The sequence below is a fragment of the Eulemur rufifrons genome, chromosome 15, assembly GCF_041146395.1.
Source record: "Eulemur rufifrons isolate Redbay chromosome 15, OSU_ERuf_1, whole genome shotgun sequence".
In the NCBI taxonomy this organism is placed as follows: Eukaryota; Metazoa; Chordata; class Mammalia; order Primates; family Lemuridae; genus Eulemur; species Eulemur rufifrons.
Genome location: NC_090997.1, coordinates 90,167,334 through 90,189,068, shown reverse-complemented (window position 1 = coordinate 90,189,068; position 21,735 = coordinate 90,167,334). Strand labels below are relative to the sequence as shown.

Genomic DNA, 21,735 nt, shown 5'->3' with positions numbered 1-21,735 from the left:
CAGACAGTCTGGTGATCCCAGCCACACCCCAGCTCCAGTGACGCAAAGTACCTTTCTGCCCGTGAATCTCGTCAGTGCCTCAGACCTTCTGCCCCCAGCTTGAGACTGCGGTAAACTGGGGTGTGGGAAAGCAGGAAGCAAAGCGAATAGTGACTGAGTGGTCCGTGTCTGGGTAGAACCAGGCCCACGGTGCTGCCTCTGCCGTGGTCTGGAGCCCAGCTGCGGTGACCCTGCTGATTTGCCCGGCCCCGTCCTTCCTTGCGTGCTTAGGTGGCACAGCATTTGATCAGTACATCTAACAAGGAAAGTGTGAGCAGCAGGACCCATGGCCTCGTTCTCCTGTCAGACGTGTGGCAAGACATTCCTCACCCTGGGCAAGCTCACTATCCACAGCTACTCCCACACCAACGAGCGGCCGCACAAATGCGAGCAGCCTGACTGTGACAAAGCCTTTGCTTCCAGATACAAATTGATGAGGTGAGAGCCCTTAGAAAAGGTATGCACTTTTACCAGTTCCTTAACTTTTCCAGTCCTCAGACCACACTCCGCAAGGGGAAAGAGACACAGGATATGGACGCATTTTAGCCTTTTAGGGATTCTTTAAAGCTGCATCTCCAGGGATTCTTAGGGTTCTATGTGACAGTTTTGCCGTGCGGTACCAGTTCATTCTGTCAACAAGTATTTCTTGTGCACCTGCACTATACCGGGCCTGAGAACAGAAAAACGGAAAGGCCCGCGGCTCAGGAGACAGTCAGGATGACACAATTAAAATGTAACCTCAGTGCTTTGACAGCTGTGCAGGTGGAGGAGGTTCTTCACTGTGTGAGGAAACCCAGGAAGGCTTCTCAGAAGGGGACTGTCTCATCCTGTGACATTAAAGAATGAAAAGGAGGTGGGTGGACGGGAGGTTCCGGGGAGGCCACGAGCCTTTCGCATTCAGAAGGGAGGACCCTCGGAGCAGGCGAGGCGGGAAGTGCGGGAAGAAGGCAGCAGTGCATGACGGGCCTCACCCACTGCCTGACAGGGTTTGGTTGTTCTAGTGAGTCTAAGTAATGAAGTCACATGGTTTGAGGTAGGAATTTGAAGAGGAGGCAGGTAGACCGATTTGAAACCTGGTGTAAGAGTCCAGATCCTGAGAATGAAGATAGGAGGGAGACGTCTCCAAGTGTAAGCTTTTGGAGCAGTTAACTTGGGTTGAAAAGCCACCCTGTAAGTGGACTTCAGTTGGGTAGACAGATGCTAAATATGTGCATTCAATCAGATTTTTTAAGGTACCCATAATACACCAGAGGATGAAAACCACTGTTTTAATAGATGAGTCTTTTTAAAAAATATATACTTAATCTAAGTTATTTCTGGAGTGCCTGTTAGGTACTCCCATGACAGAAATGAGTATCTGAGATGCAGTTTCTGCCTCCAGAGGATTTTGATAACGTCACAGGGAAGACGAGTACACATAAGCTGCACCGCCTGCAGCACCCTCAGAGCCACACGCCCAGGACTCCCACTAATGGGCACTTCTTTTGATACCTGCCATTTGCTGCTAATCTTCATGAAATGAACTTTAAAGGTCTCGATTTTCAGAACGCTCACATATATCTGCGATAATGAATGCATAGGGGAGTGTCAGAATTTAGCAAGTGAGACTTTCCATCTGAATGGTATTAACGTAGACCCCATTATTAAATCTTGGAGTACTCTTGGAGGAAGGTACTTGAAAGAGTTGAAAAGATGATTATTATGCTCCTGGTCCTTAAGAATACCACTGCTGTAGATAATGTAATATCAGTTGATTTTTAAAGTAAGCCTGTAAATGCTAGGCATTTTAAAAGTTCAAATGCCCTCTGTACATAGACCACTCTCTAGCTGTCATAAATAGAAGCATTGCGTGCCTGCTTTGTGCACCAATTTTGTTGCAAAGGCTCCCTGTTTTGCATCAAGCATCTCCTATGTACACAGAGTCAGCATCCTCACCCAGATGCTGAGAGCAGTGGGCTGCAGTGAGGGTATTCTAACTGTGGATGCAGATGGAAACACACACAGGCGATACATATTTAGAAAAGATAGTGGAACTAACAGATTGGAATGAGTAGAATTAGTTGGGATTACAGTTGACCCTTGAATGACATGAGTTTGAACTGCATTTACTTACATGTGAATTTTTTTCCAACAAAATGCAGATGGATAATACAGTATTATTGGAGTGTAAAAACTGAAACTTGCATCTATGGAGGGCCAACTTTATATACAGGGCCAACTGCAGGACTTGAGTATGCACAGATTAGGGGTATGCGGGGGTCCTGGAACCGATCCCCCTCATGTACCAAGGGACAACTGTACCCGGGTAAACTGCACTGAAGATGTCTTAAGCAATATTTAGGAGGTGGTAGTTCTGCGCAAGGGAAATGACTTGTTCAGTATGAAGTGAGGCAAAAAAGGGAAGCGGTGCACTTAGTGCAAGAACTGCCTTCCCTGCCGTTTCTTGCCTCTCTGGCCTGAGGCAGTGATCTAATAAAGGAATCGAGGAGTGAGAGCTTGGCAGGATGCTTTAGGCTTTAAAAAAAAGATGATAGTGCAGCATTCAGTCCCGTTTCCCATCAATTGCAACATAAGCTCCATTCTCTAAGCAGAGGTTGAAGGAGAAAATAATCAGAAAAGAGAATGTGGGCCCAGCACAGCAAATAATGAAACCAAGTTAGGTGGAAATAGCAAAGTGCAAGAAGAGATGATTTCGCAGGGCAGACTGAAGTCCACGGTTGGAAGTCTCACGTGAACAGTCACCCCTGAAGAATTCTAGTAAGAGCATTGATGTGATCCAGATGACACCCAAAGATGGTGGTATTTGGCACTGACTTGAGGACATGCTAAAACTAGTGGTTTCATGGATTGTGAGGTAAGAAGGGAAGTTTAGGGAAGGAAACAAGTTGTTGAAGTTATTTCAGCTATAAGATGATAATGTTTCTAGATTGGGACTGTTGCCTTTGTAAGTAAGGGATAAGTTAAAACGGGAAGAGTTGGATGCTAGGCAAGGGAAAGACTCAACTTCAGAGGGGTGGGAGCTGGTGAAAGGTGTAGTCTTGCTCAACTACTGGTTGTGTTGACCTGTGCCCCACTCATAGGTAGTACAGGCGTAGGTCAGGAAAAAGTAGGTAGGGAATACCAGGTCCAGAGTTGTTAACCTGGTATTGATCCACCCACGGATGATAAATGAAATCAAATCCGATTAAAATCCTCCACAGAGAAAGGGAAGAGAAGCAAGAATAGAAGACCCAGGACAGCACTTTGGGGTCCTGTTCACTAGTAGTGGACCAAACAGAAAATGGTTCAAAAATACCAAGTTTGTAAGCCAGCTCTCCTTCATATTTATTCCTGTGAGATATATCTGGACATCTTTGTAGAACAACATGACTATTTGCCTTCTAACATGCTCTAAAAACCCCTTCTGCAGCCTATGAATTTGGAGACATCAGCATAATTCAGATTTCTGCAATTCCTGTTGTATTGGCTCTTGTCCGGGTCTTACAGCACCACCATATTATAGGCATGCTGAGCTGTCGTGTCCTGGACAGAAGGAAAGGGATGCCAGTAGGCTATTTTTTTGAAGGGAGAAAGGAAGGAGGTATGAGATTTTACTTAAAAAAAATGACAGCTGGATTCAGACCAGCTTTATATTTTTTTAACTGGCTTCTAGTCTCTTAGTGGAGACCACCACTATCTTCTAAACAGCTGCTATTATAGACCTCTTACCAATTATAGACCTCTTACCAATTCTACCTCTAGAAAAGGATCAGGAATGGACAATGTGTAGGGTAGGGGGCTGGGTGAAAGGTATAATTAAGTACACTTTTGACAAACAGAGTCTTAAAAAGATCTTGTCTTTTCATTAGAATGAGTTGTTAGAAATTCTTTTGTATCTAATGTCAAAACTCACAGGGTACAATTGCATTTAAATTGTTGGTAGGATAAGCTTTAGTTTCCAGTAACACAACACCTCAAGCAGGTAACTGTCATAAGGGGTATGAAGCAATCTATGTTGTACCTGCAAGCCGTAATGAAGGAGTCTATTTATAAACTACTAACATATGGTGCTTGGTGGTTTAGTTATTAAAATGAGCCTTTTTAAAGTTGACAAACTCAGGGTTTCCTTATATCATTGAGTTTTTAAAAGCCAATGTAGAGTTTAGATTTTAAGAATTCAATTGAACTATGACAGAGATGAAGGAATTGTGATGGCTTTCTAAAACTAATTTGTGCTTTACAAACATAAAAGAGCTGTTTTGAAATTCCAGATTGACTAGGATTGACTTGTCCATGAAGCCACAGTTGAAGACAGACTTAGAACTGTTGTTAGGAGTAGCAGCTTAGTCTTGCTAGAAAAAGTCCTTTTGAATTTGCCAGTGAAATTACCAGTGACCTTCAGGAAGTGGGCTGATGTCTAAGAAGGAAGGTGAAGAAATGGCAGCAGGGGCTGCACACAGCTGAGATGACGGCTGATAGGGATGTATGAGATGGAGGAAACCAGGACTTGGTGCGAAGCTCTCGTGGGAGGCACGAGGCTGAGTGCAGAGCGAGAGTGGTGGGCTGGCATTAGACACTTTCTCTAAGGTTAAGGATAGACTTTTTAAGAGGCTCCTAAGAGTCATGTGTCTGTGGCCCAAACTTTCTGTCCCAATCAACAGAGACCATGCAGGAATTATGTTAGGAACAATAACCTAAAACTAGGGGTGGGGGTAGGGGGGTGTTATAGGATTCTGTGGAAAAGGCAAATTGGGTCATTTTTGGAAATTTAGGAATTTCCAAAGAGTTATAAAAGATCCATTTAACTTGTTCCTGAAAAATATATTTCATGATCACATATTTTTAAATTTTTATACTTGAATTTGTTTAAAAAACAAGCACTCTTAAAAGCATACTGCAATTTTCACACCTATATAAGAATATTCTTTGAGAACATATTTTCTTAATGTATACAGATTTCTAATTATAAACTTTTAGGTATTTGGAAAACATCGAAAAGTATTTTTTTTTTTTTTTTTTTGTTGAGACAGAGTCTCACTTTGTTGCCCAGGCTAGAGTGAGTGCCGTGGCGTCAGCCTAGCTCACAGCAACCTCAGACTCCTCGGCTTAAGCGATCCTACTGCCTCAGCCTCCCGAGTAGCTGGGACTACAGGCATGCGCCACTATGCCCGGCTAATTTTTTCTATATATATTTTTAGTTGTCCGTATAATTTCTTTCTATTTTTAGTAGAGACGGGGTCTCGCTGTTGCTCAGGCTGGTCTCGAACTCCTGACCTCGAGCGATCCACCCGCCTCGGCCTCCCAGAGTGCTAGGATTACAGGCGTGAGCCACCGCGCCCGGCCGAAAAGTATTTTTAAAGTGAAAATTATACCAACCCCCAGAGAAAACTATTAATATGATTTGATATAATATTGTTTCTAAACCTTTTTTTTTTTTTTTTTTTGAGACAGAGTCTCACTCTGTTGCCCAGGTTAGAGTGAGTGCCGTGGCGTCAGCCTAGCTCACAGCAACCTCAAACTCCTGAGCTCAAGCGATCCTCCTGTCTCAGCCTCCCGAGTAGCTGGGACTACAGGCATGGGCCACCATGCCCGGCTAATTTTTTTTTTTTTCTATATATATTTTTAGCTGTCCATATAATTTCTTTCTATTTTTAGTAGAGATGGGGTCTCGCTCTTGCTCAGGCTGGTCTCGAACTCCTGACCTCGAGCGATCCACCCGCCTCGGCCTCCCAGAGTGCTAGGATTACAGGCGTGAGCCACCGCGCCCGGCCTCTAAACCTTTCTTTAAAACAACTCTCTATTGTGAAATTTTTCCTTCTGCCACAGGCACATGGCCACCCATTCTCCCCAGAAATCTCACATGTGTGCTCACTGTAAGAAGACGTTCAACCGGAAAGACCACCTGAAAAACCACCTCCAGACCCACGCCCCCAACAAAATGGCCTTTGGGTGTGAGAAGTGTGGGAAGAAGTACAACACCGTGCTGGGCTATAAGCGGCATCTGGCCCTCCATGCGGCCAGCAGTGGCGACCTCACCTGTGGGGTCTGCGCCCTGGAGCTAGGGAGCACTGAGGTGCTGCTGGATCACCTGAAAGCCCACGCAGAAGAAAAGCCCCCTAGTGGAACCAAGGAAAAGAAGCACCGCTGCGACCACTGTGAAAGATGCTTCTACACCCGGAAGGATGTGCGACGCCACCTGGTGGTCCACACAGGATGCAAGGACTTCCTGTGCCAGTTCTGCGCCCAGAGATTCGGGCGCAAGGACCACCTCACCCGGCATACCAAGAAGACACACCCCGAGGAGCTGATGCAAGAGAGTCTGCAGACCGGAGACCTTCCGAGCACCTTCTACCCCGTCTCGCCTCCGTTTCAACTGAAGGCTGCCCCGCTGTCTCCCTTCCCCATAGGAGCGTCTGCCCAGAGCGGGCTTGCAAGCAGCTTGCCGGCTGAGGTCCACAGCTTCACCCTCAGCCCCCCAGAACAGGCCGCCCAGCCTATTCAGTTGCTGCTAGAGCCCCTTGCCCCCCTGCACTCCTCGGTGTCCCCTGGCTGTCCTCCAGCCCTGCCCAATCACAACACCACTTCTACTTCATACTCCGCCCAACTTGCAAGCCTGCCCCTCAAAGCAGATACTAAAGGGTTTTGCAATATCAATCTGTTCGAGGACTTGCCGCTGCAAGAGCCTCTGTCACCTCCCAAGCGCAGCCCAGGTTTTGATCTGACGAGGGTAAGTGCTGTTAAAAACCTGCCCAGGGAGCTGCCTGCAGATGTTGTGAGCGTAGCAATACCTGCCTCCCTCGACCTGTCCTCCCTGTTGAGTTTCTGGCAGCTGTCCTCTCCCGCTCCCCAGAATGGCTGTGGGAATAGCGCTGTCACCCTGGGGCCAGGGAAATCTCTGCCCAACATGTTAAGCTGTCAGGGGCAGCAGCAGCAGGAACCCCCACTCGCCATGGGCACCATGAGCCTGGGCCAGCTCCCCCTGCCACCCGCCCCCCACGTCTTCACAACTGGCACTGGCTCTGCCATCCTGCCTCATTTCCACCACGCATTCCGCTAAGCGTTGTAAAGTGTATTTCCTTATCCTGGAAGATGTTTTAAGAAGCCTTTTAGATGTCAGTTATAAGGAAAGATTTGGAAAACGAGGCTGAGAATATGGCTTATTCAGTGATGACTGGCGTGAGCTGAGAGCATTCTCAAACTGCATGTATTGTGCCAATCTTTCGTGAAGTGTGTTCGTGCTTTGTACCAAATGTAATGAACGTTGTTCTTTAATCAAACTGCAAATATTGTCATAGCCAACATCCAAAATGACGGCTGCTATATATAAGTGTTTGTCATATGGAATTTAATTGTAAGCCATGATCATAATGTTAACTAAATAACTTTATGTGGCACTGCTTAGAGAAGGGAACTATGAAAAGGTTTGCATGTCTCCAAATTGGGAGAATTTTTTAAAAATAAGACTGTAACCTTTATATGGTGTATTACAACTAGGCTGTGTATTTCTTGTCAGGGATGTTTGTACCTTCAGGGTTGGATGTAGTTTAGTTACTGTTACCGTAGCCAACCTGTAGTTTTACGTAAATAATTTCTTGTGGAACAAGAGCTTTCTCCATTTTAAAAAAGCATTCAAATGTAGTTGAGTATTTTCCACAAGATGCTGCAATGTGAGTTATCGCTTCATTTATCTTAAAGACTAAACTGGTTGTCAGTTACTTCTGACAGAAAAAAAAAAATCACTGTGTAACCAGTCTAAGTGGTGAAATAGTGCTGGTGTCAGTCAAAGGCATTTTGCTGACTTTAATGTTGATTATATATTAACAGGAATTTAAGAATATTACTGGAATTAAAAATATATATATTAAACAAGAATTCTCTTGCTCTGTCTAGCTTAAAGAACTACTCAAGCTGCTTAAGTTCCTAAGTATTGTGTTCAAGTATTGTGTTGTGTTCAACTATTGTGTTCAAGTATTGTGTTGTGTTCAAGTATTGTGTTTAATCACCAGTAACTAAGTGCATTTGTAATTCAGTTTAAGTCATTATTAGCATTTAGCCAGAGGATTACATTGGAAAATGTAACTGTGATCTATCTCATGAATTTGGTATCTGGGTATATTAATGAGTTTTAAAAATGTAAAACCTAATCTTTGCTAAAGCTCCTTTGTCTTGTTTTTAGAGGCTTGCTTTTCTGTAAATGTGTATCTTACGTATAATAAACTCTTCAAAATTGCAGTGTGGCTTGATTAACTTTTCATATAGCTATAGCTGCATCAACATGAACAAATACACTCAGATCAAGATAGAAAACATTTCCGGCTCCCTATTCTCCTCTCTCATGCCCCCTCCTGGTCATTACTTCCCCACAGAAACTACTACTCTGACCTCTATTGTACTTGAAAAAGGGAAAGTTTCTAATTAGACTGTATAATATTCTAAATCCTTCTTTAGTGTTTAGGTCAGAATAGCTACCAGGATCCAGTCTTACAATGGTGTTTACGATTCATTTCCAGTACAAATTAGAAATTTACTTATTCCTTACTGGGATTTCTTTAGAAAGTAATATGCCCCTTAACTCTGACAGACCTGTTTGTTTTACTTCTAAATAGAGTGGAGGGAGGTAAAGGGAGACCTTGAGTTCGTTTACCATCCAAGAAGCCCACTGGCCAAGCATAGACACCCTGTCCCCTGGTTCCTAGGACACTGATGCCCGTGAGGGTTGGGCTGTAGCACGTGCAGCCAACACAGTGAAGCTTAAACCATGAGACCCACTGTCAGACTGCAGTCCTTAAACTACAGCTGAACCAAAGTTCCTGCTTACTTTGTCAGCAGGAACCCACAGCTCTGGGCTGCCTAAGTCCTTAAGTCCTTTCCATATTTCCTCTTTCCTCTGGGGAGGGGAGCAATCTTCCCGAGCAAGACGGGAGAAAGTATAGCTTACTTCAGCCAAAACTCCATTTACAGAAGCTTCCACAAATACTTTTACATGGCTAGATCTGGTCTCCCGTCAGTTCTAACACACACACCTGATTTTCCTGAGCACAAAACACACCATTTTACACACAAAATAGAGGTGGTAAGAATTTTAGATGTGTTTGCTGCACTGTAAATGGGGATAGGCTGAGATTCTCCTACTTAAATTTACACTAAAAAAGGGGGGTGCTTAATTTTTCTAATTAAAATTTTCTGAGTTTAAGAGAAATAAAGTTCTTGGATAACAAAGTATGAATTAAGCATAAATGACTCTACAAAAAGAAGTTCATTGCCCCTAAAGACTACAAACAGAAGGAACAGCTGAGTCACTTTCTCCCAACAGAGCTATATAAACCAATGGGTAAAGATATGAACAGGTAACTTCTGATTTGGCCATGATAAATACATGGCTTGAGCTCACTTACAGCATTCGTCCCACAGGATGGAAGGTTTCTGGAAGGGAGCTATGCTCGCCACTGTACCACCAATGCACTTTGAATCAGAACAGGATGGAAGGTTTCTGCAACCTTTTCTCCTCCATTTCAGTGTTTCCCCAAAAATACAGTCTGTGTGACTGGTATATGTGAGACGATTCTACAAGGCACATAGATGAACACTTAAATTAGGTGTAGTAACTAATTATTGTTAATACTTATTAGATGCCAATATCAAAACTGGGATTTCAAATGATCTTCCTGGTCAGTAAATAATGCTAGTAACTCCAATGACAATTTTACTAAAACGTTCTAGTATCAAAGCAACACTATCTCTAAAAACTTACTAAATGTCCAATTAAAAGAAAAACCTTCAAGTAAATCTTTAAAGCAAGCATTATCATACAGGTTGATGTATTTAATGGTTTTGTTTTGAAGGGGGTAAATAAGGAGAAAATTTGAAGCTAGTTTTACTTATTCTAAGCAATGCCTCAAAAAGGGTCATGGGTGTGTAAACAGACATCACCTCTACTGTTCCTTCCCCGTAGGTGGCTTTCCTGGGTATACAACCATCCAGGCAGATGAGGTTCAGGGAGCCAGTCTGAAAGCAGAATGAAAAGACGTTTACTTTAGAATTTCTTTGTTTCCACATTGACAGTGTTTAATTAGGCCTCTTCAGATTTTTAATTATTTTACAAACAGTTCACAATCTCAGGGAACTATCCTTGTTGGGGTAATGTGTTTGGAAAAAGGGATAAGCAGTAGCCTTCCAGGTCAAAAGTGAAGAATAATTCCCCTTTCTTATTAAGTCATGAATCAAAAACCAAATAACCTTTTCAAACTGTAGGTTTAACAGAAGAGTAAGTTTCAAGAACATACATTTTGTTAACCCAACTCAGGGTTTGCCAACATTTCTCTCTGGTTCACCTGCTGTGGATCCTTTCTCTCAAAGGGTCATTCGCTGTATCTTCCGCATAAGATGATCAGCAACTTCTGGATTAAAGGTTTTTGTTGTTGTTGTTGTTTTTCTTACCTGGCCTCTAGGAGTTAATCTTTTTTAGAAGATTTATTAATTCCTTGTCTGGATTTTGCTCCAGAAGCAGGGTCCATAGCTGATCCTTTGCAAACATAAATAGATTTGTTATCATGTCAAAGTGGGACATTACCAAGAAAAAAAATGATTGTGAAATCCCCACATCAGATTTAAAACACTATTGTTCCCTTTTGGGGGAAGAGGAGGTAGCTGTAGACAAATACCCCACTCTCTGGCCTGGGCCAAATAATAAGGAAAAAGGGGCTGTCTTTGGTGCCTTATCCCCTCTGCTCACCCATGGACTTTGGACCTCCACTGCAGGTGACCCACCATTGAGACACTATGACTCTTAACATCCCTCCCGACTGCTGCCCTGGCTTTCAAAATGTACCCTGACATTTTGCATCTTCACAATTCTTTGCAAGCTCTTATGCAAAAAGGGGTTTTAGAAGCCTGTGGAAGCATAGGACGCCTGCCCTCCCAGGGGTTATGTACGTGGCAATGGATAAGTTCCATAAACAGTATTCTTCCCTTTGTTCCCTGCAGCACCATTAGGTGTGGAGAAGCAGATATTTATGACGTGGGCACATCAACCACAGTCTAGTTTTGACCACAGGATATGGGATAGGGTTCTCAGAGAAGTTCTTTTTTGTAGGACTCCTCTGGCCCAGAGGCTTCCTTTCTACTCAAGTGTTTTATGAAGGGCCAGTAACAAGGAAATTATGAATCAAACTATCAAAGGATATAGGAATAGAAAGAGCTTTCAGTGTAAGTTTTACCCAAAGATACACAGGTTTTAATTCTTCCAAAGAATCAGCAACCGACACTTCGATATTCATTAGATTTGCTACACAATTAAATTAGGTAAAGAAGTAGGGGGGCTAATGTGGATAAGATGCTTACCTTGATAAAAATCTACTGGCTCCAGAAATAAAAGCAGAGCCCTTGCCAACACAGCTGTATAAATGCAAGTCACTGCTACGGATATGAAATAATGCAGGTATAGAACCCAGAACAACATTTTCATAGTGATTTTAGTCTCTGTTTAAAGGTACCTGAGGAGCTGCTGCTCAGTAGTAACTTCCCAGTAAATTAGTCACTCTTATACCAAAAGCATCCAGATAATTGCCACAGTATATATTTGCTGACTAGGCCTGGGTGACAAAATGAGACCCCATATCTATTATATATTAAAAATCTTGAAACAAATAAAACTCAAAATGCAACATACCATAACCTATGGGATACAGTAAAAGCACTGCTAAGAGGGAAGTCTATAGCAATAAATGCTTATATCAAAAAAGTAGAAAGATTTCAAATAAGCTTAAAAAAGCACCTTAAGGAACTAGAAAAGAACAAATCAAACTCAAAATTAGCAGAAGGAAAGACAGAATAAAGATCAGAGCAGAACTTAAGAAAATAGAGATTAAAAAAACAATAAAAAGCATCAACAGAATGAAAAGTTGGGGTTTTGAAAAGATAAACATAACTGATAAACTGCCAGCTAGATGAACCAAGATAAAATGAGAGAAGACCCAAATAAAATCAGAAACCAAAAAGGAGACATTACCACTGATATCACGGAAATACAAAGGATCATAAGAGACTATTGCAAACAACTACATGCTAACAAATTAGAAAACTGCGAGGAAATAGATAAAGTCCTGTAAACATACAACTTACCAAGATTGAATCAGGTAGAAATAGAAAACCTGAACAGATCAGTAACGAGTACAGAGATTGAATCAGTTAAAAAAATCTCTCAGAAGAAAAGACCATATCCATGGCTTTACTGCTGAATCCTACTAAACTTATAAAGAAGAAGTAACAGCTATTCTTCTCAAACTATTCCAGGAAACTGAAGAAGAAAATCTTCCTAACTTGTTCTACAAAGCCAACATTACCCTGATACCAAAACAAGGACACAAGAACAACAACAAAAGAACACACAGGTCAATATCCCTGATGAAGACAAATATAAAAATCTTCAACAAAATACTAGCAAACTGAATCCAACAACACAACAAAAAGATAATATACCAGGATCAAGTGGGATTTATCCCAGGGATGCAAAGATGGTTCAACATATACAAATCAATAAATACGATACATCACATCAATAGAATGAAAGAAAGAAACCCATATGAATATCCCAATAGATGCAGGGAAAGCATTTGATAAAATTCAACATCCCTTCATGATAAAAAACAAACAAACTCAACAAATTAACTGTAGAACAACCATATCTCAACATAATAAAGGCCAAATATGACAAAGCCACAGCTAACATCATACTGAATGAAGAAAAGCTGAAAGAACTGTAACAAGACAAGGATGCCCACTTTCACCACTTTTATGCAACATGGTACTGGAAGTCTTAGCAGGAACAATTAGGCAAGAGAAAGAAATAAAAGGCATCCAATTGGAAAAGAGGAAGTCAAATTGTCCCTCTCTGTAGATGACATAATCTTATATCTACAAAACCCTAAAGAATCCACTAAAAACTCATATAAAGAAATGTAGTCAAGTTGCAGGATACAAAATTAACACATAAAATCAGTAACATTTTGAGAAACCAGCTGAAAAAGAAATAAAGAAAGTAATCCCATTTATAACACCTACAAAAAAAATTTTAAACCTAGAAACAAATTTAACCGAGGAGATGAAAGACCTCTACAATGAAAACTACAAAACACTGATGAAAGAAATGGAAGAGGATACAAATGGAAACACATTCCATGCTCATGGATTGGAAGAATGAATATTGTTAAAATGACCATACTACTCAAAGTAATCTACAGATTCAATACATCCCCCATCAAACTAGCAATGACATCCTTCACAGAAATAGAAAAACAATTCTAAAATTCACATAAACCACAAAAGAGCCTGAATTTCCAAAGTAATCCAGAGCAAAAAGAACAAAGCTGGAGTCAACACACTATCTGACTTCAAAATATACTACAAAGCTATAGCAAACAAAACAACATGATACTGGTATAAAAACAGACAAATAGATTGATAGAACAGAATAGAGAACTCACACATAAATCCATGTAATTCAGCTAACTGGTCTTGACAAAAGTGCCAAGAACATACACCGTAATCTCTTCAATAAACAGTGCTGGGAAAACTGGATATCCATGTGCAGTTTTATCCAGGAATAAAACCAGCCAGACCCCTATCCTTCAACATATACAAAAATCAATTCAAAATGGATTAAGGACTTAAGTGCAAGACCCAAAACTGTAAAACTACTAGAAGAAAACACAGGGGAACACTCCAGGACACTGGTCTAGGCAAAGATTTTTATGGCTCAGACTTTAAAAGCATGGGCAACAAAAACAAAAATAAACAAATAGGACTTTTTAAACTAAAAAGCTTCTGTACAGAAAAGGAAGCAATCAATGGAGTGAAGAGAAAACCTGTTGAATGGGAGAAAATATTTGCAAACCATTCATCTAACAAGGGACTAATATCCAGAATGTATAAGAAACTCACCCAGCGGCAAAAACAAAAACAAAAAAACCCAAATAATTCCATTAAAAAGTGAGTAAAAGATTGGAATAGACATTTCTCAAAAGAAGACATACAAATAGCCAACAGATACATGAAAAAATGCTCGCCATCACTAACATCAGCGAAATGCAAATCAAAAACACAATGAGATATCATCTCACCCCAATTAGAACGGCTATTATCAAAAATACAGAAAATAACCAATGTTGTTGAGGATGTGGAGAAAAGGGAACTCTTATATCATGTTGGTGGGAACGTAAATTAGCAGCCATTATGGAAAACAGAATGGAAGTTTCTCAAAAAACTAAAAATAGAACTACCATATGATCCACCAATCCCACTACTGGGTATTTATCCAAAGGAAAGAAAATTAGTATATTAAAGGGATACCTGTACCCCTATGTTTATCTCAGGGGGTATAATAGCCAATATGTGGCTTTGCCCAGGGATACCTGGTAATAGCCATGAGATGGAATCTACCTAAGTGGCCATCAATGGATAAATGGATAAGGAAAATTTGGTATATACACACAATGGGATACCATTCAGCCACAAAAAAAGAACGAAATCCTGTCATTTGCAACAACATGGATGAAACTAGAGGTCATTATGTTAAGTGAAATAAACCAGACACAGATAAATACTGCATGTTCTCATTCATATGTGGGAGCTAAAAAAGTTGATCTGATGGAGGTAGAAAGTGGAATGATGGTTACCAAAGGCTAGGAAGGGTATGGGGGTGGAGGATAAAGTGAGGTTGGTTAATGTGTACAAACATACAATTTTATAGATGGAATAAATTCTAGTGTTTGATAGCAGAGTAGGGTAACTATAGTTAACAACAATATATTGTATATTTCAAAATAACTAGAAGAGAAGGTCTTAAATGTTCCAAATACAAAGAATTGATAAATGCTCGAGAGGATAAATATCCTGAATAGCCTAATTTGATCATTGCACATTGTATGCATGTATCAAAATACCACATATACCTTATAAATATGTACAAATATTATATATCAATTTTAAAAGGACCCTCGTATTACAAATAACCTTATGGAGACCATAACAAAGGAATGGATACTAGATGTGATATTGACTCATGCATGGACCTGTTCATATCCATGAAAGCCATTTGGTACTTTTCCCCAAGTCTTAAACATTTTTGAGAATTCATCTTCCTCCCTACAATGGCTCCAAAGAACATGTGACTAATTTAAAGGCACACGAACCTGATCAATCTTATTTTTAAATATAAGCAGGTAAGACCACAGGAAAGAACACGAAATTAAATTTAAAAAGCATTTTAAGCCTGGAATAAAACAAAATGCTATCTCCTAAAGCCAATTAACATGACAATTCTATTCATATGCCAGTACTTTACGTGAGCAATTATGGAATCAAGATTTCTATTTTCTCTCATGTATTTCATTCAACAAGTATTAATTGAGCACCTCCTATGTGCCATGAACAATTCTAAAGTAGGGATATTGCAGTATAATAATAATAGTTTAAAAAAAGGCTGGGCATGCTGGCTCACACCTGTAATCCCAGCACTTTGGGAGGCCGAGGTGGGAGGATTGCTTGAGGCCAGGATTTTGAGACCAGCCTGGGCAACATGGTCTCTACAAAAACTTTTAAAAATTAGCCAGCCATCATGGTGCACGCCTGTAGTCCCAGCTACTAAGAAGGCTGAGGCCAGAAACTGCTTGAGCCCAGGAGTTGGAGGTTACAGTGAGCTATGATGACACTACTGCACTCCAGCCTCAGTGACAGGGACCCTGTCTCAAAAAAAAAAAAAAAAAAAATACCGTAGACAATTTCCTGCCTTCTAGAAACTTACTTTCCATCTTTTTTTTTTTGTTGTTGGAGGAGATAAAATGAGTTATGTATATATTGAATATTAGAAGGCAATAAATGCTATGGGGAAAAAACTACAAAGGAGTTACGGAAGGCTTGGCTAATTTTAAATACAGAGGTTGGGGAGAGAAGATGACACTTCCGAAAAGAACTGGAGGAAGTGAATGAGTGAGCAGTGCAGATTAGCAGAAGAGTGTTGTTTTCCTCAGAGGGAGCAGCCAGTGCAAAGACCCTGAGGCAGGAGTGTCCATGCCCATTACCATCAAGGAACAACACAGAGGCCACTGCAGTGGGAGCAGGATGGAGAAGAAACAATAGAAGTTGAGCTCAGATGGTACTATAGAACCTAGTGTGGGCCATTTTAAGAACTTTGCCTTTTACTACTAACACCACAGAGGCTATAACCATCAACTAGTCAAGAGCAAACATAATACCATTTTGCTGAGACTTACTGGCCTACTAATCTATTTTCTGATGTACCAGAATGGTGTCTTTCTAATGTTCTGCTTGACATCACATAGTAGAACACAGTATTTCATTTATGTTTTGTTGCTACTTTAAAGATTTTTAAAGGCCGGGCGCGGTGGCTCACGCCTGTAATCCTAGCACTCTGGGAGGCCGAGGCAGGAGGATTGCTTGAGGTCAGGAGTTTGAGACCAGCCTGATAAAGAGCGAGACTCCGTCTCTACTAAAAATAGAAAGAAATGATTTGGACAGCTAAAAATATATATATAAAAAAATTAGCTGGGCATGGTGACGCATGCCTGTAGTCCCAGCTACTTGGGAGGCTGAGGCAGAAGGATTGCTTGAGCCCAGGAGTTCGAGGTTGCTGTGAGCTAGGCTGATGCCATGGTACTCTAGTCCGGGCAACAGAGTGAGACTCTGTCTCAAAAAAAAAAAAAAAAAAAAGATTTTTAACATTCCATCTGACATGCTGTCTTTTACCATTCTCAATATCTTTCTAGGTTTACTAGATCAGAGAGATCAATGGTTGTATACCCCTGGTACTGATTTGACTTTGAACACTATCAAAGTTATCTAATCCTTATAAATTAAGAAATATTCCCTCTTGCAAATAAGCGTTGACCTCAAACTTTAAAAAGTGCTTTTCACTCCTTTAAGCATTACAATATATTTTCTAAAAAATGAGAAGAGAAACCATAATATAAAGAAATTGCTTTTTCTGAGAATGCTAACCACTATATTTCAGAAGAAAGCTTGTTAGTGAAAGTTTGGCCAAATGAATACACATACAGTTTGAATTGTTTTTTCTTAGTGAAAACTAAGATCCACCTCATTGTTAAGTTTTCACAAATCATGAAAAAACTAATGACTAGTCAGAATTCTGAAAAGATGGCAGAGTAGGAAACACCAGGAATCTGTCTGCCCACCTATAGATAATAACTGCACTGGTAGCATCTGATGTAACTATTTTGGAACTCTGAAGTCTATTGAAGTCTTGCAACATCCAAGGGAAGGCTGGGACAGTAAAATGCAGTTAATTTCATCAATTTCAGCTCTTAGCACAGTAGCAGCTACATATCCCCCACCCCTCAGCCATGTGGCAGGCAGCTGTGTATATGTTCCTGGGTCAATCTGCACATGAGTTAGGGGAGCCGTGGTAGGCAATAAGAACCCTGTCCTTTAAATATCAGGGATCTATGCTGTGATCACTCATTGTTCCTACCTAACACCACATGTAAAAATTAGATCCAAGACCTACATGTAAGATTTAAAACTATAAAACTCTTAAGAGAAAACATAAGAGTAAATTTCTGTCTTAGAGGTAACAACAAAGGCACAGGAAACCAAAGAAAAAAATTGACAAATAGGACTTGATGAAAAATTTTAAAATTTGTGAACCAAAACCCAATAACAATAGAGTAAAAAGGCAACTACTGGATTTGTGAATCATATGTTTGACAAGGGATTGATATCCAGAACATATAGAGAATTCCTAAAATCAACAACAAAAAAATGACCAATTAAAAACGGGCAGAGGACTTGAATAGACATCTCTCCAAAGAAGATATATGATTGGCCAATAAGCACTTGAAAAGATGCTTAAATCACTAATCATTGGAGAAATGCAAATCAAAACTACAATGAGCTACACCTCACACCCAGGAGGATGGCTACTGTCATCCAGAACTGTAATGGTGGCTATGTCTGCTGCTACTTTGAAGAAACTGCAGTCACCTCTGTATCTACAGGTTCTGCATCTGTGAATTCAACCAACCACAGACTGAAAATATTAAAAAATAAAAATACAATAAAAATTAATACAAATTTTAAAAATACAGTATAACTACTTATATAGCATTTACATCATATTAGGTATTATAAGTAATCTAGAGATAAAGTATATGGAAGGATGTGCATAGGTTATAAGCAAATATTAATACCACACTATTTTATATCAGGGACTTGAACATCCTTCAATTTTGGTGTCCTTGGGGATTCTGGAACCAAACCCCTGTGGATACCAAGGGATGAATATACAGATAGTTCCTGACTTACAATGGTTGACTTATGATTTTTCAACTTTATGATGGTTTGTTGGGGTGTTAAATGCATTTTCAACTTACTATGTTTTTTAACTTAGGACAGGTTTATAGAGACATGGCCTCAGTGTAAATTAAGGAACATCTGTATTTATTTCCAGAAAGGAAACTCTTCCCTTATTTTCAACACAACACCTGACCTGTGGTCTTCTCTTATTCTCAATCTCTTTCCAATTTTACTAGACTGGAGAACAATGGTTCTAGACTCCTGCTGCTGTGATCAGATTTAATTTTGTACATTGTCAAAGTGGTGTAATCTTTAAGAACTATTCTCTCTTTTGGCAAGTAAGCTTTATCCTCAAACAAACCCACATATCTTTGTGTCCAAAAGCAACAGTGAATGTCATTCTAGCTTTTGCCAACTACCAATGAGTCCCAAAGCCAAGTATGGCCCCCTTTAATGTCCCATCATTGCAAAGTTGAAATGCCTGCTGTGACTCACCTGACTTGGCTTGGACCCCGCTCATGGCCTCCAGGGCTCTGTTCTGCAGCAAAGCTCCCACGGCACTGGTAACAGTTGGCTCTTTTTTTGGACCCATGTGAGCTCTACCCTACAGAGAGAGAGACACACACACAGAGCACAGTTCTGTAATCTCAGGTACCATGTAGGAGGTAAAGCTGTTTCCACTTAACCAGCAGCACACTGGAGTCATCTGCAGGGACTCCCCGTGGAAGGGGACAAGTACACACCCTGCACCTCGGGTTCCTGTCCTCCCTGCTGTTGCTCAAAGCCATATCTGGGTTTTGGAGCTTTCATTCCATAATCAAACCCTTGAGGTTGTTGGTGGTATGTTTACCCTATAAAATTAGTTATATGGAGACATAAGGAATCACTTAATGTCAATAAGAACATAGTTATAGAACATTTTATTTTTTCATTACACTCGAAGATGATCTTGTTCTTTAACATGAACTGAGAAGAAAAACTGAGATTGGCAGGCAGCAAATGTTTTACGCATGAAATTCCAACATCCCCATGCCGTCCCCCTCCCTGCAGAGCAGCAGCGGCCGAAGAGTTATAATAACACAAAATAAGGACCAAAAGGCTTCTTACACCCTCCCTTTTACCTCACGACTGATCCCACCCCCGGTTCCTTGGAAAGTACAGTACAAGACAACCTGCTACTTTGAGCGAGAATTCCTGCTTGGGCAAGGGTGGCTGTATGAGATTACAGCAGGCAGGTCATCCCCACCCAAACAAAGAAAACTATTTTTAGAGGCCCATGCTGGTCTCTTTTGGTTAAAGGTATGACACATTTTTAAAGTCGATTTTGTTTAAAATAGAAACACATTTCGGCTGTGCGGTTAACAGCCCTTCAAATGTGAAGCTGCCCCTCCCTTCTTGCTCCATTTCTGAATAAGCTTCACCAACAGGCAAGGCCCCGACGCGGTGAAGCTGGCGCCAGGGCAACAAATATCGCTGTTCAGAGACGCTACCGCGAGGGAAGGAATTCGGAGAGCAAGCAGTTTTTCTTCTGTGCTCCCAGTCACCACTTAGCTCTGCAAGACAAGAGGCGCAACGGGGCCAAGACACTGGTTACACTCGGGACAGCCAGCTGGCCTCCTTCAGGAACAAACACTTCCGTTTGCTGCTTCCCCGTGCTCTGTTTGGCCCCACTAATGCCGACTGACTTCGTGGACTGGTTAGAAGAACCATTTGCAGAAATGTAACTTGTCCTCTACTGCTTTACAAGGTACAGGTAGATTGATACTTAGAAACTTCTCCAAAATTAGGTTGAATTCAAGCCCAAGGCAGTCATACCCCTCCAAAATTGTGGTGTCAGTCCTGCCAACAGGAAAAGGGTTGCAGAGAGGGGAAGCAGCATGGGGGGATGTGGAGAGGGGAAGGGCAGAGAAACCCTGTGTGCGAGACACTGAGCTGGGTGCGTTCGTTACCTCTGGTTCTCCCACGACTTGGCTAGGCACACATTATAAACCTCATTTTACACATTAAAGTGAGTCTCAAAGAATTCAAGTAACCTGGCCAAGTTTCCCTACAGATAAGAAACCATAGAACCGAAATTCAAACTCTGACTACTGACTGCAGAATCCTGGCTCTTTCTACGTTGCTGTCTCAGATGTAAAGCCCGAATCTCTAAAACTGTATTTATCATAACTACTGCCCTCCAACAAATATATGTCCTCCCTCCTGTGTTCTTTTACCTAGAGACAGACTATCTCTACCTTCCCAGGCTCTGGAGCTGAAAACCTTACTGTCAACCCTCATCCCCTCTTTCACCCTATGTCTAGTCATTTTGTTGGTCTCATCGATTATTTCTTAAATTCTCCCCTGACACCCCCCCCATAGTCCTCCTACTCCAGGCCCCCATTCTTTCTCTGTTGCTGTGGCTCCTACTGGCCTCTCGCCAAGCCATCTTGAACAGTAACTGCAAATGTAACCTTTCTAAAAAGCCACTTCCATGTCATTCCAGTCTCCACTGTTCAACCAATCCACACTGCCTACAGGATGACACACGAGGCCAGTAAGAGACAGCTGGACAGAAGAGCCGAGAAAGTCAAGTTGCAGAGAGAGGAGGCGGCAGAAGCACAGCAGGAGGAAGAGACGGGGTGGCAAGGTGGGAACAGGACTGCCTGGCTTCCCAGGGACTTTCTAGTTCTTGTTTCCAGGCTGTCAGGCCTGGCTGTCTTTAGATTTTAGGGCATCTATCCAACAAATTCCTCTTTTCCTCCTCTCTGAACTGGCTTGAGTAAAAGCTAGACCTGGCTGCCCACCTCGCTGCCCCTTTCACTCTTCCACAGGTATGCTGTGCTTTAGCCTCAAGGTGGGGGCTTAGGCCACAAGCTGGACATTTTGTGCACAGAATCCTTCCCAACTCCAGCTCTAGGCTGGTGAACCCATTTTGATATTTAAGGGGAAAATGTTTGCTCGCCTCTGAAGACTTCCAGGAATCATGGTGTCATCTTCTTCTGCAGCCCTGCTACAGACGTCAGCTACACCACCTCATACCGTACTGTTTCCAAGTCCCCTTCCTCCTTTGAATTCATCCAGTACCTAGCGCAGTGTCTGGTACACAGTAGATAGTCAACAATTCTCTCAGTCCTCTAACGTATATGGGGACAGAGCTCAGAATCCACAGTCTGTGTGATGAACTATTGTTGGAAAGGATCCTAGCCCATTAGGTACCGGATTTAACAGAGAGCTTTCAAAACGTGTTATGTACTCTTACAGTATTCAGACGAACTTAATCTTATCTTGGTGTCTGAGCCATGTTTATGAAACACATCATTTTTATGCAATCTTGTAAGTTATGTCCCTGGGACCTTTGGCGTGTACCAAGCTGTTTGCTGACTCCAGTTCTATCTGTGTGTCATAAAC

The 21,735-nt window shown here is 41.4% G+C and overlaps 2 protein-coding genes across 2 annotated transcripts in view; one reads left to right on the top strand and one right to left on the bottom strand.

Annotated features, from left to right (window-relative positions):
- The first annotated feature begins 325 nt into the window (after positions 1-325).
- Positions 326-7,075, top strand: PLAGL1 (PLAG1 like zinc finger 1). The gene is made up of 2 exons (XM_069488377.1): positions 326-477; positions 5,845-7,075. The coding sequence occupies exons 1-2, from the start codon at positions 326-328 to the stop codon at positions 7,073-7,075; spliced, it is 1,383 nt and encodes a 460-aa protein (XP_069344478.1).
- Positions 7,076-9,825: 2,750 nt separating this feature from the next.
- ZC2HC1B (zinc finger C2HC-type containing 1B) overlaps positions 9,826-21,735 on the bottom strand; it is a 37,405-nt gene continuing 25,495 nt past the window's right edge. Inside the window, exons 6-8 of the mRNA XM_069488800.1 lie at positions 18,841-18,949; positions 10,456-10,540; positions 9,826-10,023 (exon numbers count right to left, since the gene is read on the bottom strand). Coding sequence (XP_069344901.1) covers positions 10,470-10,540; positions 18,841-18,949 — 180 coding nt within the window. The 3' untranslated portion in view covers positions 9,826-10,023; positions 10,456-10,469. The remainder of the gene's footprint in view (positions 10,024-10,455; positions 10,541-18,840; positions 18,950-21,735) is intronic.

Bases quoted from the DNA above. Each gene is read 5' to 3' on its own strand.
- PLAGL1 (XM_069488377.1), top strand. From the start codon at position 326: ATGGCCTCGTTCTCCTGTCAGACGTGTGGCAAGACATTCCTCACCCTG. The intron at 478-5,844 runs GTGAGAGCCCTT...CTTCTGCCACAG, and splicing joins TCCAGATACAAATTGATGAG to GCACATGGCCACCCATTCTC.